At 40.6% G+C, this 20,181-nt stretch overlaps 1 protein-coding gene across 3 annotated transcripts in view; it reads right to left on the bottom strand.

Moving 5' to 3' along the window:
• ABCC2 (ATP binding cassette subfamily C member 2) overlaps positions 1–20,181 on the bottom strand; it is a 63,697-nt gene that overhangs the window by 39,153 nt on the left and 4,363 nt on the right. For 2 of the 3 annotated variants that reach the window (XM_042457818.1, XM_042457819.1), the window contains exons 2-8: positions 9,202–9,375; positions 8,207–8,335; positions 6,613–6,747; positions 5,814–5,936; positions 4,681–4,736; positions 1,440–1,671; positions 592–767 (exon numbers count right to left, since the gene is read on the bottom strand). In XM_042457818.1, the coding sequence (XP_042313752.1) occupies positions 592–767; positions 1,440–1,671; positions 4,681–4,736; positions 5,814–5,936; positions 6,613–6,747; positions 8,207–8,335; positions 9,202–9,375 (1,025 nt within the window). Of the gene's footprint in view, positions 1–591; positions 768–1,439; positions 1,672–4,680; positions 4,739–5,813; positions 5,937–6,612; positions 6,748–8,206; positions 8,336–9,201; positions 9,376–20,181 lie in introns of those variants that run through there. The other variant, XM_042457822.1, reaches the window with a different exon arrangement.

Genomic DNA, 20,181 nt, shown 5'->3' with positions numbered 1-20,181 from the left:
ATAGTGGGAACCACTGTGTTTGCTAAGCTGGTTTCAGGAATCGGTTCACGAATCAAATCAAGAGGTAAGTGGGAATGTTGCCTGGGTTGGGAGGACACCCAAGAGACTTGTAAGCCAAGGGGGAATTAGAGGGAGCTGAGCCCTCCTACAAATGGGAAAGCCAGACATGTTGGTATGGAAAAGGGCGGGCTTGGGATGGCTGATATGATGCACCTTTTTGTGTCTTGGCAGATACCTTCTCTTTATTAATTTGCTTGTGTTTGTTGCTTGCTCTTTGGGCCTCTAACCCTGCTTGGCTCCTCACCCTGCAACAACCTACCAGAATCCTTCCAAGAACTATATCCTGAAGCCACACCAAAGCTCAAGCTGCAGCTATTTTCAAGAGTGCATTGGCCATTTTTCTTATATGAGGACTCTTTAACCTTAAAATAAAGACATTTCTCCCTACTTCAGAGGCTCTAGGTGTGCCTGAGAATTCATATAAACTGAAGTAGTGTATGTACCCCTTCCCATGGAGTATACACCATCTATGACACCCATTCACCCAAAAAACTAGGAAAGCTTAGAATAAAACCTGGAGTAGGGACTTACTTCAGCAGCTGTGGGCTCACAAACACCAGTAGGTCATGTATCAGCTTCAATGCTACCGATTGCAGAAGGTTTCCACTAAAGGTTCGAATTACAGCAAACATCAGCCATCCTTTAGCGTAGTCACTTTTGGAGTCTCCTTTGGCACTCTTTTTCTTTTGTTTTTTCTCTTTCTCTTCCTAAATTCAGAGCAGCATTTACACTTGGTAGCAAACATTCCTCAGGCTGAGTGGCCCACAGAGAGTTTTCTCTTACCACCCAATCCCAAAGTGGTCCCTGCAAAATGCTTCCAGAACTGGTATGTTATGTCAGAAGGAAGAATCTTGCATCTAGGAAGCCTTCTCATTCTTTCCCGCACATCAATCACAGGATTTGGAATGGAAATGTAGGCTGCATTCACACTACAAAATAATCTGGTGTAGAACCCAGGTTATTTTCATGATATTCACACTTTCCCCAACTGCACTCGATGCAGTGGGGGAGGGCATGAAAACACCCACTTAACCCAGTGCATTTGGCATCGGATCCCTTATTGCATCTTTTTTTTCTTTTCTTTTTCTTTTTTCTTTTTTTGGTGTTGCAATGATTCAGATTTTTGGTAGTATGATCACACTACCGGCTCAATCCAGGTCATGTGAGATCATTCCAGTAAATGAAGGCACCTCCATTTTGGAATGACATGGTGTCAATGTGAATATCAAGCAGTATTTAAATGCCTTGAAGAGATTTGATCATGCTAAACGTAGTGGGAACAGCAACTCGGTATTGTGTCACAAGGGAGAGCCAGATCTCTTTGGGACAAAAAAGGTGAATGCGCCCGTAGAGTCATTTACCCCAACCCCATTACTTACCAGAACCAAAACGTCCAGACTCTGTGTCTTGCTCAGCCCATTCCTGTAGTCAGTGGCTGCTGGGTGCTGTTTCCTCTTTCTCTGCCGGATCTCCAGAGCCCTCTGGGCTTTTTTGACACCAATTTTCATGTGCTTCTCAAATGTGCCAAAAACTTTCTGGGTCTTATCTGCATCCTTCAATTCCCAGACATCCTCCATTTCTAATGGCTTCCGATAGCCTTTCACAACTATACTGTAAGACACATAGAATTCTCTCAGGCACTCAAACCCTGTTACTTATCCCGCGTTCCGAATCGATTTTATTCTTCGTTCCCATCTGGTTTTTTAAATCGAAGTTTTTACCTGCAATCGTTCCTACATGGCATGAAATCGGTGTTTAAATAAAGCGATTCTTCTCCTCCATACCTTATTTGGAGCTGTCAATCAATAGTACGTCAGAATGACGTAACGTTAATCTGGAATATTTGGAAGCGATGTATCTTTTGGCATCGTTTCCATTTCATTGACTGTGAATTGATGTATTTTTGGCGGGTTTTTTTCCAAATGGACCAATGAAGGCACTTAATCGCTCAAACGTCCTCTTCTGCGTCTCCCCATATTAACTGCCATAACTCAGTGCTAGGGAATCCTGGGAATGGTAGTTTATTATGGCACCAGCACTCTCTGGCAGAGGAGGATAAATGTCTCACAAACACAACCGTTCCCATAATTCCTTAGTACTGAGCCAGGGCAGGTTAAGGGGTCTCAAACTGTATTATTTCTACAGTGGGTTTGGAACTACAGATGAGGCTTTTTTCATAAATTCAAAAAGTTGTTACTTTATAATTACTTTATATAGCAAACATATATATACACACACACACACACACACACTCATATGCATATATATATACATGTGTGCAAACACACACACAGGGTTGGAAAATGGGATCAAGGAGGAGAAGGCAGTCAGTTTAAGTGGGATAGAGACACAAGACAGAAAAGGGGAAAAGAGAACGATCCCAGCGTCAAGAGGCTGCAGACCTAAGAGAGAGGAGAGAGTGAAAGCCAAATAAAGCAAGAGACGTCCCAAGACATCCAGGGAGAATCCCTTCAGAGAGCACATAGATCAATGGGGGAGGCTTCTGGCAAAGCGAATTTGGGGAACCCAAGCTCTTTCCAGAGGAACTACGGGATAGGTTTTGCAGGACAGCATCCCCTCTTCATGTCTCCCAAGACATCCAGGGAGAATCCCTTCAGAGAGCACAGAGATCAATGGGAGAGGCTTCTGGCAAAGCAAATTTGGGGAACCCAAGCTCTTTCCAGAGGAACTATGGGATAGGTTTTGCAGGGCAGCATCCTCTCTTCATGTCTCCCAAGACAGCCAGGGAGAATCCCTTCAGAGAGCACAGAGATCAATGAAGGAGGCTGTTGGAAAAGCAGGGAGGGAGCACTCTTCCCAAAGATTCTCTTTCCAGGGTTGGAGGAGAAAGCAGATTCCATTTGAGAAAGGGAGGGAGAAAGGCTCTATCCCCCCCCCCCATGTTGAGCCTTCCCTTCCCTGTCTGGGCGAGATCAGAGCCCAAGCGGGCAGGGAATGCCTCTTCGAGAGGAGGCTTCCCTTCCTGCCTCTCCTCTGTTAGAAATGGGCTCTCCCCACACAGAGGGGAGGTTGCAATCCACCGGGAGAAGCCTTGTAGTCCTTTGCAGATGCAGGCGCTTGAGCAGCCGGGACTTCAGGCGCTTAAAGCACTGAAGAGATTAAGCACCTGTAAACCATTAAAATAAAAAATAAAAATAATCCTTATCTCTTATTGAAAGACCACAGCAGACAAAAGGGTGAGGGAAGAAAAAATGGTGACAGCCACGACGGATGGGGACAGAAAGGGCAACTCCCCCAAGGCCAGCCCAATCGCACTCCGCTCCTCCCATCCATCTAACCCGATTTCAAAGGCTGTCGTTCCTATTTAAATGCTCCAGTTCCTAACTCGAATAAATGGAAAAACGTAGGTCAGACCCTAGTATTTTTTTAACGCGCGTTAAATGACGAAAACTCGATTCAAAATTTTATTCCGCTCTACGATTCGATTTGTAGTGGGGACGATTGCGGGTTGCTCTAGAACCGTTCTAGGTTTAAATCGGATCCTAATAGGAACGCCACTCCTTGGATTCAATTCAGAACGCGGGGTTTCACCTAGTGGGAACATCCCCTTAGAGTTCTTTGTTCTGGCCATGTCTAGCCCCAACAATTATATGTGCAGAAATGGTAACGAGAGTACAAATCTGTCTCATACCAGTGATCATCTATATGGCCAGGGTGTTTGTGGAAACAGTGGCATCACTAGGGTTGGTGTCACATGGTCCGGTAACCCATGGTGTCACCCCTACGATTGACCACCTCCTGTACTACACTGTACAGAATCCTTAGTAAAGTTTTTTGTACTAATGTTACTCATAAATTGTAATTCCCATATATCGCTTATTGTAATGATATTGGTTTTGCGGTGTTGCTACCAAAGGTGCTTCACTCTTGCTTTAAGGATTATTCTTCCAGTTCAAAAGATTAGTTGTCCCTCTATCACTGGTGGCCTTTGCTCAGTACAGTCTCCAGTTCTTGACACTGAATTGACCATTAAGATCTGCTTGCTGACCCTCCTCTGTTTCTCACCATTGGAACACAGTTTGCCATGTGGAGACCTAGGAGAGGGCACCTCAATGGTAGCAACAAGGATGAGGCTATGACAGGGAGGACAAAAGGAGGGCATTGCCCTTCCAAAGAACAATTTCACGCCTCTCCAATGAAACTCTTCTGCTGAGCTTCAGATCCTCACAGCCACTGGCTAGAAGGTTGACCAGAAGTAATCTTAATTCAGAATCAGCCATGGCAGAAACGATGCATAGCTAGGGTTGCCAGGTGATAACTATTTCAGCCCCTGAGATTTCTGCCCCAAAACCTGAGACCTAGGAATGAACCCTTGTGGTGTCACAGGATGTGGTCACTAGTGATGTTACAAGGGGATGGTGTCATCAAGGTGATGTCCCTGCTGATGTCATTCAAAAACAGTAAAAGGAGAAAATATATATGTGCACACAGACATTTATCATGGCAGTGCTCTTCCTCTGAGTTTCCTCCTCTTCACTCTAAGGACTAGGGGAAAGGTTCCAGCCCCTGAAGCCCAAGGAACTCTATGACATGTGTACAGTCCTGAGCCCCACCCCAGGCACCTTTATCCTATTCTCTTTTCCACCCAGATCTGCATACCTGTTGTACCAGTGGAATGTGATCAAGCTCAGGATAGAAGCTGCAATTTCTGGGTTCTAGAAAAACAGGGAAAAAGAGACTCCACAGTGAAAAATTCAGGGAACAGTAGTCATGAGGCATACATTATTTCACCTTCCCATATCAAAATAAAACATTTGCAGATACGGAAGATATCATACCCATTCCCACAGTGAATTACTGTGCAAAGTACATCAAATGTGCCTAATATAGCCATTATAACTAGAGCTCCAGTTGAAATATTCTTCATCCTGTGGAGTAATTTAAGTTTCCTAAGGATTCAGCCTTTCTGATGGAAATAAAAATATTTAAATATCAAAAATAACAAAGCAAAACTTGTTAGGGTCTAGCTTTAAATTAGCAGAGTACAGTGCGCCTGCATCATATGCAGGTGCACTTTACGTGGCTTTCAACATACGTTGAAAGCTGTGCTGGGAGAAGGGGTGGCGCGCCCCATAGGGAATAATGGGGTGTGCGCCTGTGGTGCACGTGCGCTGCCACACCACCATACCACCACATACATGACCCCATTCATTTAAATGGGTCTCAAGCATAGGCAGAATTCGCTTTATGCAGGGGAGTCTGGAACGGATCCCTCACGTAAAGAAAGGGCAGACTGTAACAGAAATGTGCTCTTGTCTAATTATGCTTTCTTAAGGAGACTGACTCCAAAAAACAACAAACTCGTAGTTTGTAGTTTAAAACATAAGTCTACTAATGGTTTTAATCCATATTTACATAGAAGCTACATCCTAATGTAGCTAGTGAATAATTCAGATAAAATAAATATTTATCTCACCATCTTTCCAAAGAAAGTTGAGACAGCAGGAAGATGGAGAACCAGCATTCAGTAGAAAATATTTTGAGAGTTAGTCCCACAGGGGGAATGACCTAAGTTACATGGTTAGTTTGAATGAAAGAGAGCGAGAGAGAGGAGAGTTTGCATGCAGGAATTCTCTATCTATCTAAGGATGGGGAAAGAGAATGCAAAAATCTTCCAAGACATTCCATCAAGCCTAATAAAAAAGCTGCACCAAGTGAGGAGACATGGGAATTCCCAGCCTATTCCCAACTCCAAAGTTATCCTACCAGCCTAGAATTGTAATGACGCTCACCTTTTTTGCAGCCTCCTTCATTTCAGGAGCAATGTCAGAAATAACAGAGATGATCAGCAACAGGAGCTGAAGCCCATAAGAGGCCACAAAAAAACTAAAATTGGGTACACTGGTGATGGAGCCCTGCAGAAGAAGAAAGCAAGCGGACATTTCTGTTAATACAACTTCCCAAAGGTAAGAGAAGACTACAACTTGCCAAATAAACAGAATTCAGAAAAGTTATCTTTTGGACTACAGTTCCTAGAATCCCCAGTCAGTATAATAATAGACATTGTAATCCAAAAAAAGTAATTTTTCCACACTCTAAACATCTGGGAATTGAGTACTAAGACATCCATGCCTTCTCTTCTTTTTGCCATAGGCTGACTGGCCTTCCTTCCTTATTATTTATTTATTTATTTGATTTGCATGCCACTTTTTTCACAGCAAAGGATCCAAGGTGCCTCATGAGAGGCTAAAACAAAAGTTAAGACACCATTAAATAAACCATCTCAATAAAACAGTTACATTTTTAAACTATTAAAACCATTTAAAACACAGTACAGTTTAAAATACAGCACACACCCTTCATAAAAAGGTCCCCTTTCTTCCCATTCCTCCCAGTCCCAGACCCTGGGCAAGGCAATGAGTGAGCCACAACAGATGAGTTTCTTGAATCAAATGTGGTGCACCCTGTTTTCTTTACATATAGTGAGTACATGGACCAGAAACTTTCTGCTAAAGAAGCCTTTGATGGGACTGTCTCATCCTTTCTCATCCTGAGCTGCCTAGCCTTTCCTGTACCTCCCTTACTGCTAACCTGAATTGCTTGTCGGATCAAAGTCTGGAGTTGAAACACGCCACATAGGACAGAAAGGATGAGAAACAGGAAGAGAACCACCGAGTCCCTGCGCATGGTGACGCGACGACTGTCATGGATCAGGAAAACGAGCACCTGCAGAGCAAAGAGATTATAGGACAAGGCTAGCTTCAGGGTTAGGAAAGGGAAAGAGATGCCCCATTAACTGATACTACCAGGCAGGATGTGGAACATGATAATGGAAGGCAGCCCCGAACAGGTTCCCATGGAAAAGTTACCTTTTGAACTGCAGTTCCCCAAATTCTCCAACAAGTTATGCCATGCTAGCCAAAAAATACATTTTCCAAGCTCTGCAGCTAGGATGAGCTCATCATCAGGGACTGTTAACATTTAAATGACATTCTGCAGGGAGCTCAGTACAAATGGATGGCTGGATTTAAATTAAAGGCTTGATGACATTGTGACACAATTAAGAATGAGCTTTGTTCCTAACAACAATATTTAATACTGAATTTGCACAGTGCTAAAACTCATTTTTATTTGTGGTTCAGATTAGCTAGCCAGAACATGTAGTCATCTACATTTACATGGGTAATCTTCATTTTGATGGATAATAATGTTTAGTCCATTTCAACAAAAACAAAGACTCTTGTGTCATCTTAAAGATTAATAAATCTATTAGTTTTCAAAGAAGTAGCCATGTTAGTCTCTTGCAACTTAAAAAGGAGGAAGGGAGGGGAAGGAAAAAATATGTGGCAGTACCTTTAAGACTAACTAGTTTTTATTTTAGCATTATATCCATTTTCATGAATATAAATGCACTTCTTTAGATGTTAGTGTGTGCAAAAGCTGATGCAATAATGAATGTAGCAACTTTCAAAGAGACGGTTGTGTTATTCTGGTGCAGCATAAAACGGAAATAGAGGATGGGGGAAAGGGATTTTAGCAGCCTCATTAAAACACACTGATTTATTTTAGTGTGAGCTTTAGGTAGAGTGCCAAGACTACATATATTAACACACTATATTAATATATATGTCCTGCACAGCTACATATAAAACTAGTTAACTCACTTCAAAGGAATTGGCTCTCAATAAGCAGATTTATTGCTTTCATACCTCAAGATTACTACCAGCTTGTCAGATCCACATCATCTCATACAACCCTTTGAAAGTTTATAGCTAAGGCCATAATTTGCATTCTTTGGTACTATGTTACATTCTGATCCCACCAGTTACATGGTTATAACTGGTATATACTTGATGATTTAATATTAGTTTCATCAGTGTCCAGTGGCATTATAGGAAGCAGTGGGCCTCCTGGAAGACCACAAGAACAACGATTTACTTTGTGAATAGGCTGACCTCCTCCCTCATCACACACAATTTAACATCAAAAATTCCTGTTTTTCAAAATCAGAACTCCCTCCCAAAATGACTAATTAGTACTAACTGGGCCCCAAATTAGTGGATCAAGCAGAAGCTGATCAGGTAAAAATTGCTGATTGTTGGGAGGTGGAGTGGGGAAGAAAATAAATAACACAATCCTTTCATTCTATTGCAGGGTGCATAGCTTGCCAAGGAGCAACTCTCACCCAAGTGACCAAGTAGAGTGCGGGATTCGTGTATTGGACAGCAGGGTTATTATGGTGGTATCCTAAGATTTCAACAACTGTGAAAACCAGTTCAGCTAGCGCCAGCAGTGACAGCAGCACAGTCAGCACCTGGAAGGGCAGGATATAAATACCAATAATAATAATAATAATAATGGAAGAAAACAGGTGTCAAATTGTTACTCTCACAAGGTTCCAGTAGAACAAGGCTGCAAGGAACTTTCAAACAAGAGAAGAAGAAGCAAATGGGAGCTTGGAAAAGTTACTTTTCGAGACTAAATCTCCTAGAAACCTTTAACCATTATGGACACAGGCCATGCTAGCTGGAGGAGTCCTAAGAGTTGTTTTCCAGCTTCAAAACACTAATCCATAGGTTGCATAGTGTCTTTGGTGGCTTGTCCTGAAGTGCTGCTAATGTGTCTTCCCCATCCTCAAACCAAGCCAATATATTTATACATCTCTTTCCTGCAATTGGTTTACAAAAACTTGTGCCAGTGAAATGTGTTTGTCTTTTTAAGTGCCATGAGACTTTTCTGTTGATTCTCTACTCAAAAGTGGGTTCCCAAACTATATAGCAACATATTTCATAAAAATGAAGTTGGTTACAAAGAAAACAAATAAGTATTCCAAATTAACAAGCACAGAATAAAACATTTCAATAATTCAATTAATTATACTGGAATTAACACCACCCTTTCAGATTTCAGTCGCACACAGGTCCACACTTCATTACCCACAAAATGTATTAGCACTCCAATGAATTATTTTGCTTTTTGAAGTGAGCTTAACAGTAACAAACAAACAAATTCACTTGAAGGTGGAAATAAAGTGTTGTAGTTGGTGCTAGAATATGCCAGAAAATAATCTGGGTCAACAGAAACCCTGTTTAAAAAAACCCTGAGAACTACAGCAACAAATACTGCAGCCTCCCAACCTATTTACCCCATTTGGAGGAGCCTAATGCCCTTCTCTCTTACTTGCTTAGCAAGATAAACTTTTGTGACAGATAATTTCTTCTTCTGGCATGTGAACATAGGAAGAAGCTGCCATGGGCCAAAAAGCCAGAGGAAGCCCAGTGGGATCCAGACAAGAACAGTCTGTTCAAAGCAGAGTGGCAGGTCGGCATCCTCACGATCCAGTAAAGATGAGTTCTGCAGGCATTAAAGATAAATATATGATATAAATCCAGACTCATTAAAATCGTGAACCAATGCATAGCATCTAACATAACTTTACAGATATTTATATAAACCACTACAAACCTTTACACCAGGCATGAGGAACCATTGACTGCATCTTTTTTCTGCCGTCTCCAGTCAGATACGCCGGGATTCCAATCGAATCCAAGGTGAGGCGTTCCTACTGGAAACCGAATTAACTCTAGAACAGTTCTAGAGTATCCCGCAATCATTCCTACTTAAAATCGAATCGTAAAGCGGTTTATAATTTGAATTGCATTATCGTCATTTAACGCAGGTTAAAAAAATAGAAGGGTCGAACCTACATTTTTTCCTTGATTCGGGATAGGATTCGGAGCATTTCAATAGGAACGATCAGCCTTTGAAATCGGTTTAGCTGGATGGGAGGAGCGGAGTGCGAGGGGCTGGCTCGGAGGAGTTGCCCTTTCTTGTCCCCATCCGTCGTGGCTGTCGCCATTTTTGCTTCCCTCACCCCTTTGTCCGTGGCGATCTTTCAAGGATTATTATTTTTTATTATTTTTTATTGTTTACAGGCGCTTAATCTCTTCAGCACTTAAGCGCCTGAAGTCCCAGCCGCTCAAGTGCCTTTTTCTGTCAAAGGACTCTTAAAGGCTTCCCCCGGTGTGAGGGGAGCCATTGAACACCATTTGTAACGGAGGAGAGGGGGGGAATAGAGCCTTCCATCTTTCTTTCCCAATCTGCTGTGTGTGTGTGTGTGCATTGAACACCATTTGTAACGGAGGAGAGGCAGGATGCGGGGGGGGGGGGGGAATAGAGCCTTCCATTTCTTTCCCAAACGGAATCTGCCTTCTCCTCCTTGATCCCATTTTCCAACCCTGGAAAGAGAATCTTTTTTGGGGAAGAGTGCTCCCTCCCTGGGCTGTCTTTGGAGCCATAAAGTGGGGATATGTCCTGGAAAACCCATCCCATAGTTCCTCTGGAAGGAGCTTTCCCAAAATTCGCTTTGCCTGCAGCCCATTCTATTCTATTTCAGTCTGTTTAGCCAGTGTTTAAATCTCTCTATTCTATCCATCCATCTGTATGTATTCTGTCTGTCTCTCTGTCTGTCCAACCATGTATGTATCTATCTACCCATATACATCCATCCATCCATCCATCTGCCCATTTAATATACTTGTCCAGTACATCTGTCTGCCCATTCAACCATGTATCTGTCTGTCTGTCCGTCCGTCCGTCCATCCATCCATCCATCTATCTATCTGTCTATCTTACTATCCCATCTACCTATCCAGACTATCTTTCCATCTATTTGTCATCTCTCTCTCTCTCTCTCTCTCTCTGTCTATCTAATTATCCGGTCTATCTCTCTGTCTAGCCAATGTACCTATCTAATTATTATTATTTTTTAAAATTAGATTTTATTATTTATAAAAAAAACATATCAAACAGGGAAAGGGGATTTTGATAAACAAATAACCACCAAAAACAAATATACAAATATACATAACATACATACATACCAAAAAAAGAAACATAAAATGACTTCCTGTCTCTTATTCTGAATATTTTTTCTTTAACTATTTTTAATTCAAACTTTCCATGCTTATAAAATCCTTTTAGTTCATATTCCAATGTCATGTTCTCTACAGCTCCTTATTATATCTGTACCTCCTTTTTATTAACCATCACCCTTGTTGATTACATATATTGCTATTAAATTGTAATATTTTTTACCAATAACTTTTCCTTTTTTTTTTATCGTTCTCCTTATCTGCGTTCATTACCATTTATAATCTGTTACTCTTTATTCCCTCTCACCATTATTTTTATAAGATATATTATACTTACTATTCCAATCACTTTATTCTAATATATTTTTCTAGTGGATTCCATTCTTCTAAAAACCTTTTGTTGCTTTGATCCCTGAGCAGATATGTGAGTTTGTCAGCAGTCATCATATCAAAGATCTTTTCTTTCCAATCGTTTAGAGTTGGGCTTACTTTACTCTTCCATTTTTTCACAAATACCATTCTTGCAGCCACAATTAGGTAGAACAGGAGTTTCCCATATCTTTTTTCTATTTCACTGTCCTCTGTTATATTCAACAGATAAAGAGTTGGTTCCATTCTTATTTTCATCTCTAAAATCTTTTCCAATTCTTGATTAATCATTTTCCAAAATTTCCTGGCTCTTTCACATTCCCACCACATGTGGTAAAAAGTCCCAAGTTTTGAGGAACAGTGCCAACATTCCTTGTTTGTGTTTTTGTAAATCCTGGATAATTTCATTGGTGAGAGGTACCACCTAAATTGAAGTTTGTAATAATTTTCTTTTATATCGTAACTCAAAGTGTATTTTAATCTTGTTTTCCAATTTTTTTCCCATTGGGCTAACATTATTGGTTTTTTAACATCCTGGGCCCAGATAATCATGTATTGTTTTATAGTTTCATCTTCCATCACATATTTTAATAGCAGTTTGTACAATTTGGAGATTAAGTGATCTGTATTATGTTTAATCAGTTTGCTAAATTCAGTTTCTTCTTTCTCAATCCTTTGTAATTTCATATCTATCTTATATCTTTCGAGTATTTGATGATACAAGTACCAATTGCAGTTGTAACCTTGATCTTTTAATTCTTCCATACATTTCAATCTTGCTGAACCTTTTTCGTAGACTATTAATTCCTCATATGTTATCCAGTCTTTGCCTTTCATTCTTTCTCTCCTGAAAAAAGCCTCATTAGTCGACGTCCAATTTGGAATTTCTCTTACCCAAAATCTTCTGTATTTTTGCCAAATTTGTAAAAGAGATTTTCTTACATAGTGATTCTGAAATTTTTTATTTGTTTTAACTTTGTCATATATCAGGTAACCATGCCAGCCATATACATTGTCGAATCCTTCTAATTGCAGCAATTTTTCATCCTTTAGTTGTATCCATTCTTTGATAGCGGCCAGGCCACACGCGTGGTAATATAGTTTGAAATTGGGTAGTGCCAATCCTCCATTTTCTTTACTGTCTTGTAATATTTTTAATCTGACTCTTGCTTTCTTTTTCTTCCATATAAAAGTATTGATATCTTTTTCCCAGATTTTGAATGGTTTCTCATTGGTAATTATTGGAAGTGCTTGAAATAAGAATAACAGTTTGGGGGTAACATTCATTTTAATTGTTGATATTCTCCCAAGCCAGGATAGATTTAATTTATTCCATTTGTCTAGGTCTCTTTTTATTTCTTGCCACGTTTTTTCGTAATTGTTTTTGTACAACTCTGAATTTTTGCTTGTAATTTGTACACCCAAATATCTTACCTTTTCTTCTATTTTATATCCCGATATTTGTATCAATTTCTGATTGTCTTGTTTGTCCAAATTCAGTGTTATCATTTTAGTCTTGTCTTCGTTGATTTTTAACCCCGCGAATTTTCCGTATTCTCTAATTTTTTCATTCAAGATATCTATACATTCCGTTGGATTAGACAACATTAATACCATATCATCGGCATAAGATTTGAGTTTGTATTCCCAATCTCTCATTTTGATTCCTGTGATTGATTTGTCTTCTCTAATCTTGATGTTAAGAAACTCCATTGCCGTTATAAATAGGAGCGGTGACAGTGGGCACCCTTGCCTTGTACCTTTTTGTATTTGAAATTCTTTTGTAGTTTCATTGTTGACAAATATTTTTGCTCTTTGTTCTTTATAAATCGCTCGAATCCAATTTGTGAAATTGTTACCGGAATTCATTTTTTCCAACATACCGAATAAAAACTCCCAGTTCAAATTATCGAAAGCCTTCTCTGCGTCGAGAAATATCAAGGCTGCGTGTCTATGAGGTCTTTTTGTATGATATTCGATAATATCTAACACATATCTTATATTTTCTTTCATTTGTCTGTTTGGTAAGAAGCCACATTGGTCTGTGTTTATCCATTCATTCAGAATTTTTTTGAATCTATCCGCCAATATAGATGTAAATATTTTGTAATCTTGATTTAGCAAGGCAATTGGCCTATAGTTCTTGGGGTCTTCCAATTCTTTATCTTCTTTTGGTATCAGAGTTATAAAGGCCGAATTCCATGAGTCAGGTATTTTGGAGTCTAATATGTTGTTTATTACTGTTTGGAGTGGTTTGATTATAATGTCCCACATTTTTTTATAATACATGACTGAGAGACCGTCCGGACCTGGAGTTTTTCCTGTTCTTAATTTGTTGATTGCCGAGTGGATTTTTTCTACCGTAACAAATTTATTCAATTCTTTTTGTTGTTCCTCACTTATCTTTTGAATTTTTTCAGATTTTAAATATTGTTCCAATTCCTTCTCATTGACATTGTTTTTCTCATACAGTTTCTTATAAAATTTGTAGAACACTTTTTTTATTTGGCTTTGTTCTGTATATATCCTTGATTCGTCTCTTATTCTCCATATAGCCTTCTTCTCTTTGTTCTTCTTGAGTTTCCATGCAAGCCATCTACTTGGCTTATTCGCGAATTCAAATTGCCTCTGTCTTGTATATCTTAGTTTCTTTTCCATTTCTTCTGTCATGTTCATTGTAAGTTGTTTCTGAAGTAACTTTATTTCCTCTATTAAATTTTTTTGATTTGCATCTTTTTTTAACTGTGTTTCTCTTGCTCTTATTTCTTTTAGTAATTCCTCCATCCTTCTTCCTCTTTTCTTTTTGTCTTCTGCCTTTTTCATGATAAAGAATCCTCGCATTACTGCCTTGGAGGTGTCCCAGACAATATGTGGTTTGACTCCTTTGTCCAGATTTTCTTCAAAAAAATACTGTAACTGTTTCCGTGCTTGTTTAATTGTCTCTTCATTTTTCAATAGATTTTCGTCCAACCTCCAGTTAAATTCCTTATTTCCAAATCTTACTTCCATTGTAATTGGACTGTGATCCGATAAAGTTTTGGGAAGGATGTCCACTTTTTCCACACTTGGTGCTATTGCTGATGTTACCATAAACATATCAATCCGGGACCATGATCTGTGGGATTCAGAATAATATGTATAGTCCTTTATGCCTCCATATTTCACTCTCCATATGTCCATTACTGCTGTCAAATCTTTCATTTCAAAGAACGATCTGGGAAGCTTCCCTTGGTTCTTTTTTATAGTTTTTTCAGATTTCCTGTCTTGTTCTGGGTCTATAACCCCATTCCAGTCGCCCATAAGAATTGTGTTTGCATAATCATATTGTGTACGAAGATTTGTTATTTCTCTCTCTCTCTTTCTCATAGCATAGTAATTGCCAGCTTGTTGAAAGGGGTTTGAGCACTGGATTATGACTCTTTGGTCACCATGGGCCAGTCACACTCTCTCAGCCTCTGGTGATGGCAAAAGCCTGCTTACTGGAATCCTATTCTATTACTCGCTATTCTTAGATAGCTCTGCAGTGATTGATATTTATACTGTTTGATACTGATGTGCTGGTTTTCTATAGGAGATTTTCAATGTTTATGTCAATAAAAAAGACTTATGCTTTGTTTATATGTTTTATTCTTAAGTCATGGCCAGTTTTGCAAAGTTAGGATTTCCTCAAGTTGTTGGAGCAATTAATGGGTGCCACATCAAAATCATTGCTCCTGCTCATCAGGGTGCGCAATCTTCCCCAAAGATTCAATCTTTCCCAAAGATTCTTTCCCCATGGGGCGGCCAAAGCGAATTTAGGGAACCGAAGCTCTTTCCAGTTTTCTCTCTCCCTCAACCATCCTTCCCCACGAATAATTACAGGACTCATAAGCACTTTCAGCGCCTCCTCAATTGGCTCTTTTATAAAAAAAACGCGAAATTTAAAAGTGATGTTATGATGACATCGCTTTGATTGACAGCCCCAAAATGGTGAGTAGGAACGAAATAAGGCTAAAACCGGTTTATATATACACCGTTTCATTTTAATAGGAACGAAAGTGTATCACTTAAAGCGAATCAGTTGGTAAATGAGAACGAAGGAAAAAAAGCGATTCGGAACACGGGTTAACTACCGTGTTATTATAAATCGCTTTTAACGGAACCGGGGTATTTTAAATCGTTGTAAATCGCCAGTGAGAACCAGCGAAATAGTGGCTGAATTTTAAATATCCCACATAGACAGTTGAGACGAACTTTGCAGGCAGGAAAGACACTGGATTGAATTTGGGTTAAATTTGTGTCACATATGACATGTGATAGCAGTCAACTATCACAGTGATTTTCAAGCTTCTGTATCTTACATCCATAAATCCTGTTGTCAAAAAAATATGAGGCCCCATTGTGATGAAAACAAAGCACCCAGCTTTTCGGGGATTGGGAAAGTCATTTATTTATATTTGCTAGCATTCTGTTATTATATCTATCACTTATAGGAAGTTGTAAGGACATACAAATTACATTAGTATTGTTCAGACAAAACACTAACAAACAAAAAACTATTATTTCATTAGTCACTGAAAATTGTGATTGAAAACTTGTGCCTCACATTTACTATTTCTGCTTCCCACCAATGATATATGTACCACTGGCTGAAAACCCCTATGATCTATCCTATACATCAGATATTACATAATATTTGTCCAGTTTTTTTCAAAATGATTTTGTGGACAAGTCACTTGAAGTATTAAGGCTAACCACTTATAGGATAAATCCAAGTACATTTTTAGTGATTAGAACTGCCACAGCAGAGCTGCCCAGCTGTGAGGTGAAGACTGTAGATGCTTCTTTGAAAGAGGGATAAATTTTAAAAGAAGCGATTTTAAAGTGTGTTGGGGGGGGGGGAAGCTTCATTGGACCCCACCTCTTTAGATAGTTCTCATCCTGTTTCTAATCTCCCCTTCTTAAGTAAGGTTTTAGAGCCAGAAGTAGCATCACAACTCCAGGCTTTCTTGGATGAACCATATTTCCCAGATCTAGGGTTGCCATAAGGCAGGACCTCCAAACTGGGACAAATATAGGACAAATGTAGGGCGACATTTTCAAATGTAGGACATGTTTTTTAAAAATGGAGGACACATGAAAGATACAGTCCGAGGTCAAAAAGCGAAAGTGATTCCAAGCAAGCAAAGCAAGCGAAAGTTCCCTGAAGCAGCTAGTGCGGCGGAAAAAAGGAACTGGGGAAAAGAGCGGGAAGGCAGGGGGCCTTATAACGGGTGGGCGGAGTTATCGCCAAAAAGTTTCAATATGTTGCAGAGTTAACTCTGCCCAGTGATTCCAGTAGGTTCCGAGCAGCACTGCACAGGCGCAGTGAAACCCATTTGTATGATTCGCAGAGACCACGAAGAAGGAGGAGGACATTTTGGCATTATTCCTAGACAGAAGGCTGAAATGTACAGTGCTCCCTCGGGTTACGAAATTAATTCGTTCCGCCGCGGCGTTCGTAACCCGATGCATTTCGCAAGCCGAAAAGGGCTTTCCGTTAGCGCTGGCAAGCCGCGCGTTTGAATTTCGCACCGAAAAAAAATTTGTAACCCGAAAAAACCTTCGTATCCCGGAACAGTTTTTTCCAATGGAACTTTTTCGTATCCCGGAAATTTCGTAACACGATCAATTCGTATCTACCAAGTGTACTTCTCTTTCTGCCGAAACACCCCCCCCCCCAATGCAAAGAACATTTCCCATTCCAACGGCATAGCATTTGCAAGACCACAGGCAGACCCTTGTGCCATTGCAAACTACATTTCCCACTTCCAAGCAGGCATAGCATTTGCAAGACCACAGGCAGACCCTTGTGCCACTGAAAACTACATTTCCCACTTCCAAGCAGGCATAGCATTTGCAAGACCATAGGCAGACCCTTGTGCCATTGCAAACTACATTTCCCACTCCCAAGCCTTCTTAGCAATTCCCCCCTTCCACCTTTTCCTTGCCCCTCCAACCCCCACAAACCCCTCATTCCCTCTTTTTCCCAGGTATGTCTCAACTTAGGAGGGATTTATGGGACAGATCCAAAGCCTTTTTTCTATTCTAATGGGGGCAAAGCCTTGAGAAGCCCTGGGCCCCTGAGAAGAAGAGGAGAGGGGCTTAGAGAGAGAAAGAAAGAGAAAAAGAAGATGAGGAGGGGGGAGAAAGGAAGAAAAAGGAGAGGAGGAAGAGGAGGAGAAGAAAAAAACGGAATAACAAGAAGAAGAGAAGGAGGAGAAAGAGAAAGAGAAAGAGGGGAAGAACAAAAAGCAACTTGCCTGCAAAGCCCTCTCCGCTTGGAAATTTGGAGCATGCCCAAATAAGGAAGCAGAGGGCTGGCCAATAGAGGCAGGGCAGTGCAGCAGACCCCGCCCCTGCTTTGTTCAGTCCTGCTGCTGCTGCTCCAGGCATGTTTCACAGGCAGCACTCTATAGAAGGCTGGCAGCAGCCCTGGGAGCTCAGAGTTGGGCAGCCACCCGGGGGCGGGGTCGGGGCGGGACCGGGCACGCCCCCAGGGGGCGGGAAAGTCCCGCCCACCACCGTGAAATGGCAACCCTACCCAGATCCTTTCCTGTTTGGTTATGGTACAGAAATAACTTTGCTCATGTTAGTGGAAAGCCTGTACTGGGAGCTGAACAAAGGAAATGCATCCCTTTCAGTCCTGCTGCATCTCTCAGCAGTATTCAGTACCATTGATTATGGTATCCTTCAGGGATGATATGGGTCTTGAGCCACTGCTTTGTAGTGGTTTTGAACTATTTTGGCTGAACATTCCCAGACGGTCATGCTTGGGGCGGGGGGAGAGAATTATAAAGCCTTTTGGCCATTAGCCTATAGACATCCACAGAATGTTCCTATGCTTTTAAACATAAATAAAGCTGCTGGGGATGGGTGTCATTAGTGTGCTGATGATATCCAGCTATATTGCTCTTTTACTATTGATGCCAAGGCAACTGTGAAACTCCTGAACCATTGTCTGGATTCAGTGGAGCCGAGGACTGAATAAACTGAGGCTCAATCCAGACAAGACAGAACTGTCATGGGTTAGTTGAAAAGCTAACCTGGGGTTGAGAATCACAGTCTAGTCTGGATGGGATCACACTTCCCTTTGTTCAACTTTCATCTAGTTATGTGATTCCCAAGCTTTGCATCTATTTTTTAATGCTTTGTATCGTTTTGAACTTGTACTGTTTTAAATTTGCTTAGCCACCTTAGGTCCCTAAAACAGGAGAAAGGTGGGATGACGATGATCATGATGATGCATAGAATGGAGGTGTCCCTGTATCCAGGGCTACTCCATTATGTCTAGATAGCTGTGGTGGCCAGGAGTGCCTTTGTCCAGGCTTTAGTAGCACACCAGTTGTGTGCATTCCTGGGGAGGCCAGATCTGGCTATAGTGCCTAAGTTATCTTCCAGTTAGACCACTGTAATGCATCTTGTCCTTAATAAACTGAAGCTGATGTAAAATATGGCAGCCAGACTGGTGTCAGGTGTGCCTTTTAGAAACCACATAACTCCAGTCTTAGAAAAACTGGGCTGGTTTCTGATTAGGTTCCAAGAACAATTCAAGGTTCTATTTTGACTGAAAGAGCCATAAAAGGCTTAGAGGCAGGATATCTGAAAGACTACTTCCATTTTAACCTGCCCAAACAATGAGATCATTCATTTTATTTATTGCATTTATATCCCACCTTCTCTTAGTCTGGGACTCAAGGCGGTTCAAAAACAATAAAACAAAATCAGTTAAAAATATAGCAATAAAATTAAAACACAGTTAAGGTATTGCCATTTTTAAAATCAAAAATTAAACACCATAAAATCATTTCAAAACAAACAACAGTTAAAACTAGAGTACATAGTGGTTTGAGTTTTGGACGTTGACTCTGGAAACTGGGATTTGATTCCCTGCTCAGCCATGAAACCCAGTGGATGACCTTCGGCAAGTCACATGCTCTCAGCCTCAGGGGAAGGGAATGCCAAGCATCTCTGAACAAATCTTGCCAAGAAAACCTCAAGACAGATTCACCTTAGGGTCACCATAAATCAGAAACAACTTGAAGGCACATAACACACAGCACCCTGAGAAGGAATATATACTTTCATTGTCTAGACACATAATTTCTTTATTGACATTTCAAGAAATAAAACTTCTCATATCACACTGGAGTATCATATTTGTCTTAAGAAACCTCACTAAGAAGCAGTTCTATAGACGTACACTGGTAAGTGATTACACACAACAACAGGCTAACTACCACCAGCATTATCAGGAAGTAGTCAGTCATAATAGAGCCTGTTTCCACTTGCGATTTACAACGCTTTAAAATACACCGGTATCAGTTAAATCAATTCAAAATAACCCTGGTCTTATCCCGCGTTCCGAATCGCTTTTTTTTTTCTTTGTTCTCATTTACCAATTGATTCGCTTTAAGTGATCCGCTTTTGTTCCTATTCAAATAAAACGGTGTATATATAAATTGGTTTTAGCCTTATTTCGTTCCCACTCACCATTTTGGGGCTGTTAATCAAAGCAACGTCATCATAACGTCACTTTTAAATTTCGCGATTTGTTATAAAAGAACCAATGAGGAGGCGCTTAAAGTGCCTATGAGTCCTGCAATTATTCATGGGGAAGGATGGTTGAGGGAGAGAAAACTGCCCAAAGCATTTTTGCTGCCTTGGAAGAAAGACCCCAGGCTGGGGGAGGCTTCTGGCAAAGCGAATTTGGGGAGCCCAAGCTGTTTCCAGAGAAACTATGGGGATGGGTTTTCCAGGACAGCATCCTCTCTTGATGTCTCCCAAGACAGCCAGGGAGAATCCCTTCAGAGAGCTCAGAGATCAATGGGAGAGGCTTCTGGCAAAGCAAATTTGGGGAGCCCAAGCTGTTTCCAGAGAAACTATGGGGATGGGTTTT

The sequence above is a fragment of the Sceloporus undulatus genome, chromosome 3 (assembly GCF_019175285.1).
Source record: "Sceloporus undulatus isolate JIND9_A2432 ecotype Alabama chromosome 3, SceUnd_v1.1, whole genome shotgun sequence".
Lineage (NCBI taxonomy): Eukaryota > Metazoa > Chordata > Lepidosauria > Squamata > Phrynosomatidae > Sceloporus > Sceloporus undulatus.
This window is presented reverse-complemented; position numbering and strand designations above follow the sequence as displayed.